This window comes from Charadrius vociferus, unplaced genomic scaffold (genome assembly GCF_000708025.1).
Source record: "Charadrius vociferus isolate BGI_N301 unplaced genomic scaffold, ASM70802v2 scaffold657, whole genome shotgun sequence".
Classification (NCBI taxonomy): domain Eukaryota; kingdom Metazoa; phylum Chordata; class Aves; order Charadriiformes; family Charadriidae; genus Charadrius; species Charadrius vociferus.
This window is the reverse complement of record NW_009649299.1, coordinates 451827-465534: the sequence shown is the minus strand read 5'-3', so window position 1 is coordinate 465534 and position 13708 is coordinate 451827. Positions and strand designations below refer to the sequence as shown.

The 13708-nt window shown below is 55.2% G+C and overlaps 1 protein-coding gene across 1 annotated transcript in view; it reads left to right on the top strand.

Annotated features, from left to right (window-relative positions):
- The window catches only part of ADAMTS10 (ADAM metallopeptidase with thrombospondin type 1 motif, 10), a 44819-nt gene that overhangs the window by 15570 nt on the left and 15541 nt on the right, over window positions 1-13708 (top strand). The window contains exons 7-13 of the mRNA XM_009889147.1: window positions 2505-2548; window positions 3748-3853; window positions 4020-4166; window positions 5946-6087; window positions 9631-9738; window positions 12901-13046; window positions 13497-13560. Of these exons, the coding sequence (XP_009887449.1) occupies window positions 2505-2548; window positions 3748-3853; window positions 4020-4166; window positions 5946-6087; window positions 9631-9738; window positions 12901-13046; window positions 13497-13560 (757 nt within the window). The remainder of the gene's footprint in view (window positions 1-2504; window positions 2549-3747; window positions 3854-4019; window positions 4167-5945; window positions 6088-9630; window positions 9739-12900; window positions 13047-13496; window positions 13561-13708) is intronic.

Below are 13708 nucleotides of genomic sequence, written 5' to 3'. Positions count from 1 at the left end.
GGAAGATGGAGAAGAGGATACAAGCAGTACCTGAGCATCATGGCAGTGACAGCGTGCCTCCAGCCAGTATGCGATTCGGCTCACCTCGGTTTAGGTGCCTACATATAGGGCTGAACTCTCTCCTTGGTAGCTGATGGATACCCTTGAAGTGCTGACTTCATCCCAGCTCCCTTAGGACAAGAGCAGTCCTGCCCTGCCTGTGTCTCTGCGCTCCTGTAACAATAGTCTAGGCCAGCAGCTTAACCTGGATGCTGAATTAGACCTCCAGAGCTGGTTGACAGAGTCGGAACCTTCACGTGCAGGACAAATAACCCCCATCAGAATAGGTGGGTGCTTGAGCCTGGCGCAGCAGAGGGTACAGGAGGGACAGCTGGAAGGACAGGTGGATGGTCAGAAGGAAAGAAGATGCAGAGAGGACGACAGGCATGGTGGAAGGAACAGAGGGGAGGCTGGGAGGACAGAGAATGCCAAAGGGAGAGCTAGAAGAACGGAGGGGACAAAGGGCGCCGGGAGGCAGCTCTCGGTGGTGCTGCCGGCTGTGCCCAGGACATCATCTCTCCGGTGCCCTGCTTGGGCAGAGGGGCAGCAGCCTGAAGCCAAAGGCAAACCAAAGATTTGTCTGTGCCTTTTTTCCCCGCCTTGTGGAACAGAAGAAAGTCATAAAATGAAAGCACAGGAGAGGGGAGCCTCCAAGCAGGAGCTGGTTTCGTTGGCGCCATGCGCCGCTCTCCCGCTCCAGTTCCTGGTGGTGTTGGGAGCTCTGTGCAGCCTGGTGCATCCCTCCAGGGGAGCTGGTCAGAGCTGCCTGGCGCATCCCTCCCGGGGAGCTTGTGAGATAGCTGAGAGCCCGCAGGCAGGAGGGGAGGAGTGAATGAAAGGCCCCTCGACCCCAGCTTTTCACCCTCCCGGGCTGCAGCATCTGCTTTTCCTTCCTTCCCGCCACACGTGTGGGATGCAAACGCCGGCTCCGAATTCTTCGGCCTCCCACCAGATGTTTGAGCTAACCCGAAGCGACTCGCTGAGCTGGCTGCGCCAGGCTTGGACAGCACCAGTGCATCCGGCCCCGTCTCTAATAAATTCCCCGTCTCCCGATAACATCTTGCTGAGCTGCGGGCTTTTTTCTCTTGCAGGGACGTGTCAAACCAGAGCCTCCGAAGGCTTTAACAGTATTCGCTCAAAACAAAGCAACAAATGTTTTTCACTCGCTTGGTTTCCTGCCAGGAGTGAGAGGTTTGGACACTTCCAGAGAGTGCCAGGGGCCAAAGGGACAGGAGCGTTCACCAGGAACACGTTATGCTTAACCCATCGTGTGCTATCAGCTTGCTTCCTCCCTACTGTCATCCCCATGGGGTTGCCGGGGCGAGTGGTGTCGGGTGGTCCTGCTTGCCATGTGGGTGTCCCCCAAACCCGTACCGTGGTCAGCATCCTCCGTGCTCCGAGCCCAGCCCGCACTCAGGTTGAAATGCACCTCGGGGCTAAGGAGCAACACCCCAACCCGGCTCGGGGGCGTCCCAGCCCGGCTGCCCCCTGTCTCCCCACCCTACGTGGATTTTGGCATTAGCCTTGCCCCTTTCAGCCCGGGTTCTGCAAAGACCCAAATGTCTGGGGAGTCTCACCTTCTCTGGAAGGTATTTGAACAGAGGCAGGGAGGACATGCGGTTCATCTCCGCAATTAAATTATAATATTCACTCTCTGACCCAAACTGGTCTCTTTTGGAGCTGCTGCCGCATCCCATTGCAAAGGTGCTGCATTTCAGTTTGGAGGAGATTTTACTTTGCTGTCCTCGTTTAGCTTTTCCTTGTATGCGGGTAACGATGTGCAAACAGTCGATTCCTTGATGCAATGGCTGGAAGTTGAGGCCAGGAACAGAGGGAAGAGTCATCTTGAATCAACCCATATTGAATTTGTTTGGAAAATTCTCAGTAAAGAACTAAACTGAAAAAAAAAATATAAAAAATCACTTCAGCTTTTTAATGAAACCACAGTGGGTTTCAAAATGGAACATATTTTCAAACTGCAATGTTTTCCTTATTTAAAAAAAAAAATATTTGGAATTACATATTTGATTGACGCAATTTGCTGCAAGGGCTTCGGTGCCTCTCAGGAGGGCCGTGGCCGGCTCCCGGCAGCGCCCTGGGTGCTGGTGAGCAGAGCTGGACCACCCACCCATCCCCAGAGTACTTCAAGGCTGGAATAGCGTTGTCCCTACTGATTTACCAAAGCCAAACCTCTGACCCCGCTCAGCAAGGCCCCGTAGTTAAGGGACAGGAGCTATCGTTAAAAATCCCCAGTGAGCCTCAGCTTGGTGAAAGTGAGTGTTGTACAACACGGATCAGAGGTGTTTTACCTCTTACAGTTGGTAGTTGCCGTTCCACAAGTGTTGCATGAGCCATGGGCTGTTTTGAAGTGTTTTGGATGTGAACACATCCATAAAATGGAGATGCGTTAATTTGGAGCCGCCGAAATTGTAAGTGCTCTTAACACGGCCTTCTCTTCTTTGCAGATACGACATTTGCATCTACAAGAATAAACCGTGCGGCACCCTGGGTAAGTAGGGCTTTGCTGCCCCTTCGGCAGCACTTCTCACCAGCACACGCGTTCTGGGGAGTGTGGTGAGGGCGCGCTGCACCATCCCCTTTTCCTGGTGAGCAGGCTGAGGGGAAGCGCTCGCCCAACGCTACCGTGAGCACTGGCAGTGGAGCCAGGAACGGGCCAGTGGTTTCCAGCCCGCCCGACTGTGTAGCCTCCTTACTTCTGTAAACACTAAAAGCAGCAACCCGGAGGACGGATGGGCTCTGGAATGTTTCTCCGTTATATCCCTGGGTCAGGTCCAGCCCGATGATTAAGAACCGCTCGCATCTAGGGCTGGTCCATAGCCTAGTGGAGTATTCCTGGCTTAGCAGAGAGAAATAAGACTTTTTTGTGATGACTATAAAGGGAGTTCTTTATTTAAACTGCTAGACTCAGACAGACCCTGCAGCTCGCTCTGGCTGTAGCTCCTAATTTGTCTTGCCCTGGTCTAGACTAAGCAGTCAGGGAGGGATTACTGCCCTGAATCACTGCAGTTTAAAAGGAAAAGTTGGTGGATCTCTGACCTGATGAGGCTGCAGACGAGGTGCCTGGGAGGAAGATTGAGGCTGGAGGTGCTGTGATGGCTCGATTCATTCCTTTAACGGAGGCTGTTCCTTCCCTGGCCCGGTGCAGCGGGCACAGCCTGCGGTGGTGGGACAGTGTCCGGGCAGAGGGTTGGGGGAATCTCCAGATGGAGTCAGGCTGGATCATGGTGGGTGTCAGCCAGATCCAGGTGCGGATGGTCAGGTTGGATCCTGCTTTACTCAGGTGGCCAGGCTGCCCTGGCCGAGTTTGGATGCCCAAGTGCTGGTGCAGCTCATCTCAGGTTCCCTCACCAGCAGTGTCAGTGTTCTGACGAGGACTGCTCCCCCTCTGCACACAGTCTGGTGTTTGGATATGTATTTCAGAGGCTTTTGACCCATTCTTAGCATTTCTGAGCCTGTCATTACTAATTTAGTTGACAGTGCCGAGTGACCACGTGCCCACAGCCCGTAAGAGCCATGGGTCCATCCCAAAGCCCAGTGCAACCGGTGAGAAGAAACTTGTTATTGACAACAGGCTATGCTCAGTTGTTAGCGAGCGTGAAGCACATCAGTTAGTCCCCAAATACCACCCACGTGCCCTATAGATGCTTTGTGCTGACCCTACGTGACAGCTCTATCTGGCTTCCCTAGGCCTGGCGCCCGTCGGTGGGATGTGCGAACGAGAGCGAAGCTGCAGCATCAACGAGGACATTGGCCTGGCCACAGCCTTCACCATTGCCCACGAGATCGGCCACACGTGAGTACTGTGCCAGAAGAGTCCCTGGGAGTGGCCATGACAGCGAAGGGGCCCCGTTGGTTTGTTCCTGCCAACAGGAGCTGAAAAATCTTTCCTATGGATGATCTGGATGTGTCAAAAATGCAGCAGTTGATCATCTCTCTATTGCCTTGATGATGCTTTCTAGGTTTGGCATGAATCATGATGGGGTTGGCAACAGCTGTGGCTCCCGTGGGCAAGAAACAGCCAAGCTCATGGCTGCTCACATCACCATGAAGACCAACCCGTTTGTGTGGTCCACGTGCAGCAGGGATTACATCACCAGCTTCCTGGAGTAAGGAATCCATCTCACCTTGCCCTTCCTTCTACCTCGCAACCAGCGCACACCTCCAACCTCTCACAGTCACTTTGGAGGAGTGGGTAAAGCCAAAGAAAAGCCCCCAAAGCACACAGCCCATGCACCTTCTGTCTTGTCTCCCAGCACCTCATCCTATCCCAAGAGGCACGTGCTTTCCTTCCTTCCTTTAGACTTTCCCATGGTTTGCTTGCCTGCTGAAGATGCTAACCCCGTTTACCTTGCAGCTGGGAGACCTTTAGTTAGGTCTCCCACTTCTGGAAACTTCACAAATAAATCGATAGCTTCTGGAGGCATTTGGATGCTTCTGAAGTGCAGCCAGAAATTGCAGAGAAGGGTTGGTGTGGTGCGGAAGGAGGATCTGGAGACAGGACTGGATCTGCATGGTATAGGTGTAGGCAGCTTCTCCAGACACTGAGGAGGAGAGTTTTCAGGTGTGAACAACCAACGCAGGAGAAAGGTTTTTGGTTTTTTTTCCAAAGCACCTTTAGGATTTAGGAGAAAGGATTTAGGCTCCTAAGTCCCAGAGTTTCGATATCGTCACTTTGCCTGAGTCATGCCTCTGCAGCATGAAAGAGCTTCTCATCCAGGGTTCAGACAGTCTCCAGGCTTTCTATCATAAAACGAGCAGTCAGGATCAGTTTTGGTGAGGTTTTTGGTAGGATACGGGCACTACCTGATAGAAGGACTGGGTAGGACTTGAGTCACAATTGGAAGAAGCAAGTGTGTGGGGTCACTGTGGAGGGAAGTCCCTGAGGACTCTGAATACCAGACCTCTACCGGTGATGCTGCTGTTGTAACGCTGCGAGAGGAGGACAGGCAAGCCTCCCCGAGGGGCTGCCGCCTGCCCCACTGCGCTCCAAAGCTTGGCCAAACCCCGGGGCTCATAACCGAATCCTACGTCTGGCGGCTCACGTTTGGCCGCAGCAAAACCTGTCCCCCTCGCTCTTGACCCCTGGACGTGCACCGCAGCAAGGCACGTCGCACGGACAGCACCGGGAAAGCGCCACGGCAGAGCCTGCCGTGTCCTCAGGTAACCCCGAGGTCTCGGCAGGGCTGGCAGAGGACGGCAAGTTCATGTCAGCCCTCTCCGCGGTTCATGCTGGCCACCCCCGCCTGAGCACGGCCCCCAGAGCCTCCGCCGGGATGGGGCCGTGGTGCGTGCAAGACCCTGAGATTCGGGGCCGGGGGAGTGGTGACAGGGGCCTTGATTTAGGGAGAGCTCAGAGAGCAGCAAGGAAGGGGGGAGGGAAAGGCGTGTTTCTTGCAAAATTTGGATGCTCCTACAAAGCTCTGGCATGCAGAAGGACGGGCTTGGAGAGCAGGGGCTCTCCGCGCTCGGCACCTCCGCTTGCTCTCAGCTGGGGCTCTGCAGGCGTGGGGTGGGAGGGTGCCCCACCGCCTACCCGCCGCCCACGCGAGGGTGCGGGGCACACGCCTGCCCGCACGCTGCCACGCGCTGCCTGCTGGCCTCGGAACCCGTGGGGACGGCCAGGGGCTGGCAATAGCCTGCAGAACTCTCAGATGAAAACTCCTAGAGCTACCTAAGAACCAGCACGTGCTTCCCAGCCCTGAGGGCACAGCTAGAAAGGCTTCAGAGCTCTTTCGCAGGAGTGGTTTTGCCCAGAGGAGGCCGGTAGAGTTATTCCCCCAGGCAGCCAAGCGTGTGAGAGCTCAGCCCAGTGCGGAGCTGGGAGTGCTGGTCCTCCACCGCGACACTCTCCTTTCTGAGCTCTGATTCTCATCTTTTCTTTCCAGCTCCGGGATGGGATTATGCCTGAACAACGCTCCTCCCAAGCAAGACTTTATCTACCCAACGGTGGCTCCAGGACAGGCCTACGATGCAGACGAGCAGTGCCGTTTCCAGTACGGAGTTAAATCTCGCCAGTGTAAATACGGGGTAGAGAGCCTTCCTGCTTTACTATCGGTTCCCAGGGGGTGGAGGACGGGGGCTACAAGGGCAAAGGGCCGTGGGGCCGTTCCTCCGCTGCCCACATCGCTTTGCTGTCCTGCTTCAAGTGAAGGGCACAGGCGCGTTGCCTGTGAGCTTTTTGCCTTGCTTCCCTGTGAGAGGACAGGGGAGGTTGTTTCCCATCCACAAAGGTTGACCCCAGCTCAGTTTCGGTCACGTTAGTCCCACGGGAAGAGATCTCTTGCCTCTGCCTGATACTTTGGCTGCTGCTGGTCCCCAAGGGTTGCGGCTGAAAGCCAAGCTGCAGTCCCCTCATCCAGATTTCCCTCTCAGTGAGGCTTTGTACACAGACATGTATTTTATAATCCGTGCTAGAAGTCGTCATGCTGCTGGCACAAGCTTAGTAGGAGCAACGTCTTTCTTCCAGGTGAGGTGGGTCGATGTGCTGTAGGTACATCTGAGGGACAGGCGCCCACCTAAGTCACCCCTGCCGTCCCCTGATCTTCGAATCCAGGAAACCACTGAAAGGAAACGTTGCTTTCAGGAGAAAAGAGTCTTTCTGGATCTCAGCCTGACATTTTGCTGTTCCTAACATACTGGGCATTGCCAACTATCTGAGCATAGTGGCGAGGGGGAAGCGTCTGTGCTGAAGGGCTGACTGAACTCCTTAAGGCGGCCACTTCCCTCTAGAGAAAACGGCAGAGGCAGCAGTGAGATACAGAGGCAGCTGTGGTGTCTGATGGACACCTGTATGTGTACCCACCCCAGTGCGAGACCTGGAAAGCTGTGAAGGAGGAAACGTATCAGATCAGGGTTTAGTTTCTCTTGCAGCCATGTAAACACAAGCCCAAGGCTGCCATGGAGTGACCCAATGTGAACCAGTTTATCACTCTGAGTGTTCACCTATTTAGGATGGTCAAACACTGAACCACCTCCTGGTGGTCTCACCAGCTCATCTTGGTGACCAAAGGGCGAAGTTTGGCTCTCCCTCGTCCAGTGCTGTCTTTCAACGTGGCCCAGGGGCCCAGAGCCCGCTGGACATGGGGCAGATGCAGTCCCACGAGGTGGCCAGAGCAGCAGCAGGAGAAGTCTGGGTCCAAATAACGTGGTCGTGATATCTGACGTCAGGCGCTACCGACTACGGTCTGTGCCCCTCCTCAGCTGAGCCAGAGGCAGTGGAATGGAAACTTTCCACGTTTACATGCCTGTTTCCCAGCTAATTTTTAACTCGGGCAGATACTTCCTGTATATATACAAGGATCACAAAAGCACAAGATGTCCTTGTGATGACCCTTGTAGCCCAGCCTGTCTTGCGTGTTGTTTGGGAGAAACCCAAAGGACGTAAGGGCTCAAGTGTGTGCAGATAAATCTGGGTAGATGTGTAAGTCCACCCATCCTGTGCCCCGTATAAACAGACTCCGGGGTGGTGGCGCAAACGCGGCAGGATCCCTTCCCCCATGCCAGTACAGAGTGGGTGATTAATAGGTATAATGAGGACAGATGTCACTGGTTGAAGCTGGGAAATCCTCTCTCTTGGGGGGCAGAGAGAAGAGACTACACAGGAGCTCCTACTTCCCAATAGCCGTGCTGGCGGCATGGAGGGGTAGATGCCTTTTGGGGATGGGAGAGATTTTCTCCTCTCACTGGTTAAAGCCAGCTGCAGCTGGGCTTTGGCGAAGGAGTTAGGAACCAAAATCCCTTTGCGTCTCGGAGCTGCCGGCCTCGGCACAGATTCCGCAGTATTTTCCTGTGCCGGCTCGCCCCGTGACACACTGCTGTCACAACCCCGGGAACGGGAGGGAGGCAGAGTAAATCCCGAGCTCATCTTTTTGCCCCTCTTGGTACCAGCACAGAGGATTCCCAGTCGTTGAGTCAGTTGGTCCTGCGGGGGTATCGGTTACTGTTTAGAGCACAGCCCTTGGCGGGGCGGAGGAATGCCTTGCTGGAAGGCTGAACCCAGCCCGGAGGCGTGATGAACAGGCTGCTACCTGACTGGAGGCAGGCGGCCCGCGGAAGCTGTCTTGTGGGTCACGCTGCCGTAGGGGCAGGCGGGAGGCCAGACGGTCTCTGCGCCGGCACCGGAGAGTGCAACACGGAGCACGCCGGGTCCTTCAGCCCGTGCTGCGGCATTGGTGCGCACCGACAGTCGCAGCGGTGCGTGCTGGGAGCGCGTTAGCAGCAGCCGTGGCTGTTGGGGCTCTGCTCTCATGTCTTGAGACAGTTTCCTTCATGGACAACGTGAACCTGTTTGATATTTTCAAGTATAACCCAAGTCACGGCAAGCTGCTCCTGGGAAAGCAGCGAGCTTTCCGAAGGCTTGTTTCGGTAGGAACGGGAGCAGGATGGTGACCTGGCAGGAAACTCAGCGTTGGATTTGAGGTGCTGCTTTGCAGTTTGCAGGTGTGGAAGTCCAGCCGTGGTTGATTTAGCGGCAGAGCGGGTTCAAAGGGCCTGGACTTTCTGATTCAGAGGCTGTGACAGCTTTGCAGAGTCTCTGTCGTGGACCTAACTTTTGGGTGGGTTCTGGCACAGCCAAGGGAAGCTTTTTGTTTGATGACGCTCCGAGAGGTCAGGATGGGCTGAAGCTCAGGATGTGTGGCTCAGGGAAACCTTCTGGAAAGAGGTCTGAGCCCTCAGCCCAGTATCAATCAATGGACCCAACTGCACCTAGCGGAGACAGAGAGCAGAGATGCCCACGTCTGGAGCTGCTTAAGGGCTAGCTCAGGATCTGGCATTATTTTGATTATTCTGAAAACGGCTCTAAGTCTTCCAGAGGAGCGTTCCCTTCAGGACTGTTTGGCCGGCCGGAGATTGCCAGTACTCAGGGTGGTCTCACTGTGACCTGCAGTGCAGTCCTGTAGCAGGAGGTGACAGGTTTGGCATGTTGATGCTCCCAGCTTCCCGCAGAGGGAGATCTGGATCCGTGTGGCAGATCTGGACCCATGTGGCATTGGGATATGCTCCTGGCAGGTGCTAGAGATGGGCCCTTGTGCTCAGTCTCCCCTTGTCCTGGTTTGCCTAAACCATGACACCCCTGCACAGACCCAAAAAAGAGAACCTCCCTCAGCCCTGGGGAGAGCGGTTAGGTGGAGCACAATGGGATTAGCTTGGGACTCACCAGGGTGTGCAAGGAAATGTGTCCTCTGTGGCACAAAGACCAGGTTTGGCTGTGTGGGCTGGCTGGGGAGCCAGCTCGATCTCCTGAGCGCAGTGGAATCTCCAAATCCAGAGAAGCCCAGCCCCTGGAGAAGTCCTTAGGCTTAGCCCAGAGAAGGGAGTGATCTGTCAGTGGCCTTGGGGCGACTGCAGCGGCAACACCTTGCAAGATTTGATCTCATTTTCCCCACACCATGCTGAAAACACTCCCGTCCCCGTGTCCCAGCCCAGCTGGTGCTTCTCAAGCGCAGCGGTGTGCTGCTGCCCCAGCCTCGCAGCCCCGAGCACGAGCAAATCCTAATCTCGGCTTCGTTTCTTTGTCTCTTTCTTCCTCCCTCCCTCCCTCTCTCTCCCCCAAAATCTCTCTCTTTCCAGGAAGTCTGCAGTGAGTTATGGTGTCTGAGTAAAAGCAACCGCTGCATAACCAACAGCATCCCTGCTGCGGAGGGGACCATATGCCAAACCAACACCATTGAAAAGGGGGTAAGGAAGCCCGGGGCGCCATAGCGAGTTGACAGTGAGTGGTTGAATCCCTCTTCCAGCGATAGCTGGGATTATTGTTTGCGTTGGTGAGCGTGGAGTTGATTTAAGAGCACCCACCAGCCTGTCCTCCCCTGCCTCCCAGAGCCTGGAGCCACCCCCACCCTCTCCGCCAGCACAGAGGGAGGCTGGGAGGTGCCAAGGATCCCAGCAACCCGTAATTCCCCCAAAGTACAGATGATATTGCTGGAAATGCAGAATATGATGTCCCTGCTCCAGCGAGCTTCTTGGTCTCACCTAGGAGACACAGTAAGGTGACCTCAAGCAATGCCATATGCTTTAGACATGTTGTTCTCAGGTCTGCTGAGGTCTCCTGGCTGTCCTGAGAAAAGTGATTTTTTTGTGTGCTGGTTTCCCCAGGAGGGACAATGGGTTTGTAACATGCTTTCAGAGGAGCGTGTGAAAAACTGCCTCATTTTTCAGACTCAGCTGGGAGAGGAGGGTAGGATTTTTCATGACCATGTATTTTGAAAGTGAATTTTGACTTGATTTTTCATATCGCTTTGTTCCCTGCACCTCCTACACCCATTTGCACCAACATAGAGTGACTGTTAAAACAAAGTGCCTCTGCAAACTGAAGAATAATTGGGACAAGGGAGAATCAGGGCTGGGACATTCTCCATTACATGAACATGTGTTTTTCCACTAGGGGAAAAATAATTCCCAAGAAATTCAAGAATAATTTCAAATCCTTAAGAAGCTGTAGAGGCTGATGTGCGGGAAAGAGGATGGCTTTGACAAATGCATTAGTCTTTGCAAACAGTTGTCTTAGTTCTGCTGGAAATTAGATCGAAAAGGAGTAGACAGCTCCTGGGGCTGAACATCCCTGCTGCTGGAGAGTCACCATGTACAATGGCAATTTTTTTCTACCAGTCACCTTTTTTTACCAGCTTTTCCCACTTTTAACCCCACTTACTAGTTGTTTTTTAACCAGGGTTCTTCAAAAGTCCTAAGAGAAGTGAAGTGACAAGCAGGCGCAGCCTCCAGGACTCGTGGGAGCTATTCCCAGTGAAGATATTGACTCAGTTTGAACCCCCAGTTGCCTCCCTGTGCTCCTGTTTATCCTTTTGTATTAATTTGTGCTTCGGAAGTGATTTGATATCCTTGGGTGAAAGTTTCTGCACCTTCACCAGCTGGAGCTCCTGGCTGGTGGTCCATGCGCTCGCTGGCCGGGTGAGCCCTCGAACCTCAACCCTCAGCTGGAGCAGCTCCCTGAGATCTGCCCTGGCTTCTCCCTTTCCAGCTGGGGAGAGCAGAGGGAAGAATCAGGGCGTAGAAGCTATTTAAGGTATGCAGGATTAAAGGAGAGATAGGGTGAGTTTCTGTGCTCTGCCACCCAACTGGGGAAGCAGCAGGGGGAAGAAGGCTGAGCCAAGCTCTGCTGGATGGTGGCTGTGCCCAAGTCCCAGACCTCTGGTTGTTTCCTCCTCCCAAATTCTCCTTTTTTTCCTTTTTTTTTTTTTTCTTTTAACTGATCCCCTGTGGTTGTTACGGCTTCATCTGTCTTACCCCAAGAACCCACAGCAGGTGACTTCAGATCTGGATCTGGTGGTACCTTCTGCTGCCTTAGTGGTGCCCCCAGCAGCCTGGCGGCTCAGACAGCGGGTTCACTGTCTTGCTGCCTCCTTCCCTGCCTGTTTTTGGGTTTTTCTCCTTTTTTTTTTTTTTAATTTCCAGCCATCAAGCACTTGTTACACAGGTTATGGTCAGCACACCCTGTAAGGATGCCTTTCATTACCCATCCTGCCTCCCCACATGCCCCCCAACTTATATCTGCTCTCACAGCCGGCACATGTCCACGTTTGCTGCAGGAGAGCGTGCCAGGGTCTGCTCCCGGCAGCAGAGCACAAGGGCAGAGCCCATCACGGATGCTCTCAGGAGCCCTGAGTGCACGGCAGGGATTGCAGGGGCTGGTCAGGCTCCTGGACCCTGCCTGCAGAAGCAGCAGCCCCAGTACCTCCAGTCTGGAGCACGAGCAGGGACACCAGAAAGGCTGTATCTGCAGAGCATCTCCTCTGCATGGATTCGCACCTTCCGAAAGGCGCTGGTGTGCAAGGCGGTCGCTTGCTGAGTGCCCTGGGAGGCCATGGTTGATTTTTCCCTGCTGGCTGTGCTTCCCCGTGGAGAGCCTGGCTCGGAAGGAGCCGGGAGAGGCCGTGCCAGCAGCTCCAGGGTGGGTTATCAGCCCCTGAAAGGAGCGCACAGTGGTTTCTTCCTTCCTGGGATTATCTCAGCCCCCGAGGCATGGTGTCCGGCACCGTGCCCGGAGAACGGCAGCGGGTCTGGCAGTGTCCTGCTCCTTGCATCACTGTTGACTCCAGGGGGTGCAGGATGCTTTCCAGGTCCAAGGGAAATATTTCATAGGCAAGTTTCCGTCAGCATCTGTCACCCAGTAGGATGGGGACAGGCGGATTCTTTACGGGTCCTTGGCAGAACAATGGCAAAGCAACGTTGTTATTGCAATCAAATCTTTATTTTAACCTGGACCCTTTGCGGATTGGGTCATTTTAACACATTAACCACAATGTGAGCTCCCTGTACACATAGAAAACCCACTCCGCCCTGGGAGGGAGCAGCTGGTGGTGGAGGTGTCCGTGCCCCCCAGGATTGTGGCCCTGCTGCCCAGCAGCAGCAGCTCCGGTCCAAATCCCACCTGGGACTCGCTGCCACACGCTTTTATAGGCAGTGAGGTGTGTGCTCTGTCGTGTCCCTGTTCACAACGTGTGTCACCCTGATTGACACAGGTGCCCAGGACCCCTTTAGAGGAGAAGTGGGGTTGTGACCCACTTGCCCGTGGCTGCCTGCCCCACAGGATGGTGCAAGGGGGGTTGGGAATGGGGGCACTGGTCCCGGCATCCCTGCGAACCCCGAGTACGCAGCGTGCACAAAAGAGACAGCGTGACTTGGAGGAGAGGGTACCCGGGGAGAGGCGAGTGCCCTCAGCAATGCGGAATTTGGCTCCAAGGCCAGGACAGCTCTGAGTTCAGATTTCACAGGATCCATCCAGATCCCGGCCATGAGCTGCCAGGTCCGATGGAGGCTGGGGAGAGCTCGGGGAGGAGGAGACCGTGTGCTCAGGGTGTTTAAAACTCTGTCTTTCCGCAGTGGTGCTACAAGAGGGAGTGTGTGCCTTTCGGCACCCGACCGGAGGGTGTCGATGGTGCCTGGGGAGCCTGGTCGTCCTGGGGAGAGTGCAGCAGGACGTGCGGCGGCGGCGTATCGTCATCCATTCGCCATTGCGACAGCCCGCGGTAGGTGTGCATGTGCGTGGCCGTGTTGGTGTGGTGCTGCCTTGTCCTGGCTGTACGGCGTCGCGGTTCGGGTCGGTGGGGAAGGCGGCAGCCGGGTGGGGAAGGTGGCAGCCAGGTGCCTGTGCGGGTCTGCGCTCGGTTCCTGGGAAGGTCTCAGTTTCTCTATGGAAATCCCATGTCCTGCTCTTACAGCAGCCTGGTGCTCTTGCTTTGGCGTTGGGTCTGCGGCCGCAGACCCAAAGCCACTTGTACAACTCCACTGTGTGCTTGCAGCTGAGCATGAGAGCTCTGCTGGGGAACTGCGCTTCTGCAATAGCCCCTTCGGGCAGGATCTGTCCTTGCAGCGGCGCAGCATTGGGAAAAGCCGTAGCGCTCCTGCAAACTTAAGGCAGCCACCTGCCACTAACGCTGCCCTAAGGTGGTTCTCCCATCTCGTTCCTGGTTTGGCAGGCCCACGATCGGAGGAAAGTACTGCCTGGGAGAACGGAAGCGGTACCGGTCCTGCAACACCGACGTGAGTACTGCCGGGCTCGGAGAGGAGCAGCGGTGGGCTGGCAGGGCATTGCCGGTGCTGCAGGCGGTGCTGTGTCGTGGCGAGGAGGTGGGGATGAGCCCTCTCCGCATGGATGGGGAGCCGTGGGACCCACGGGAGGAGGCGGCTG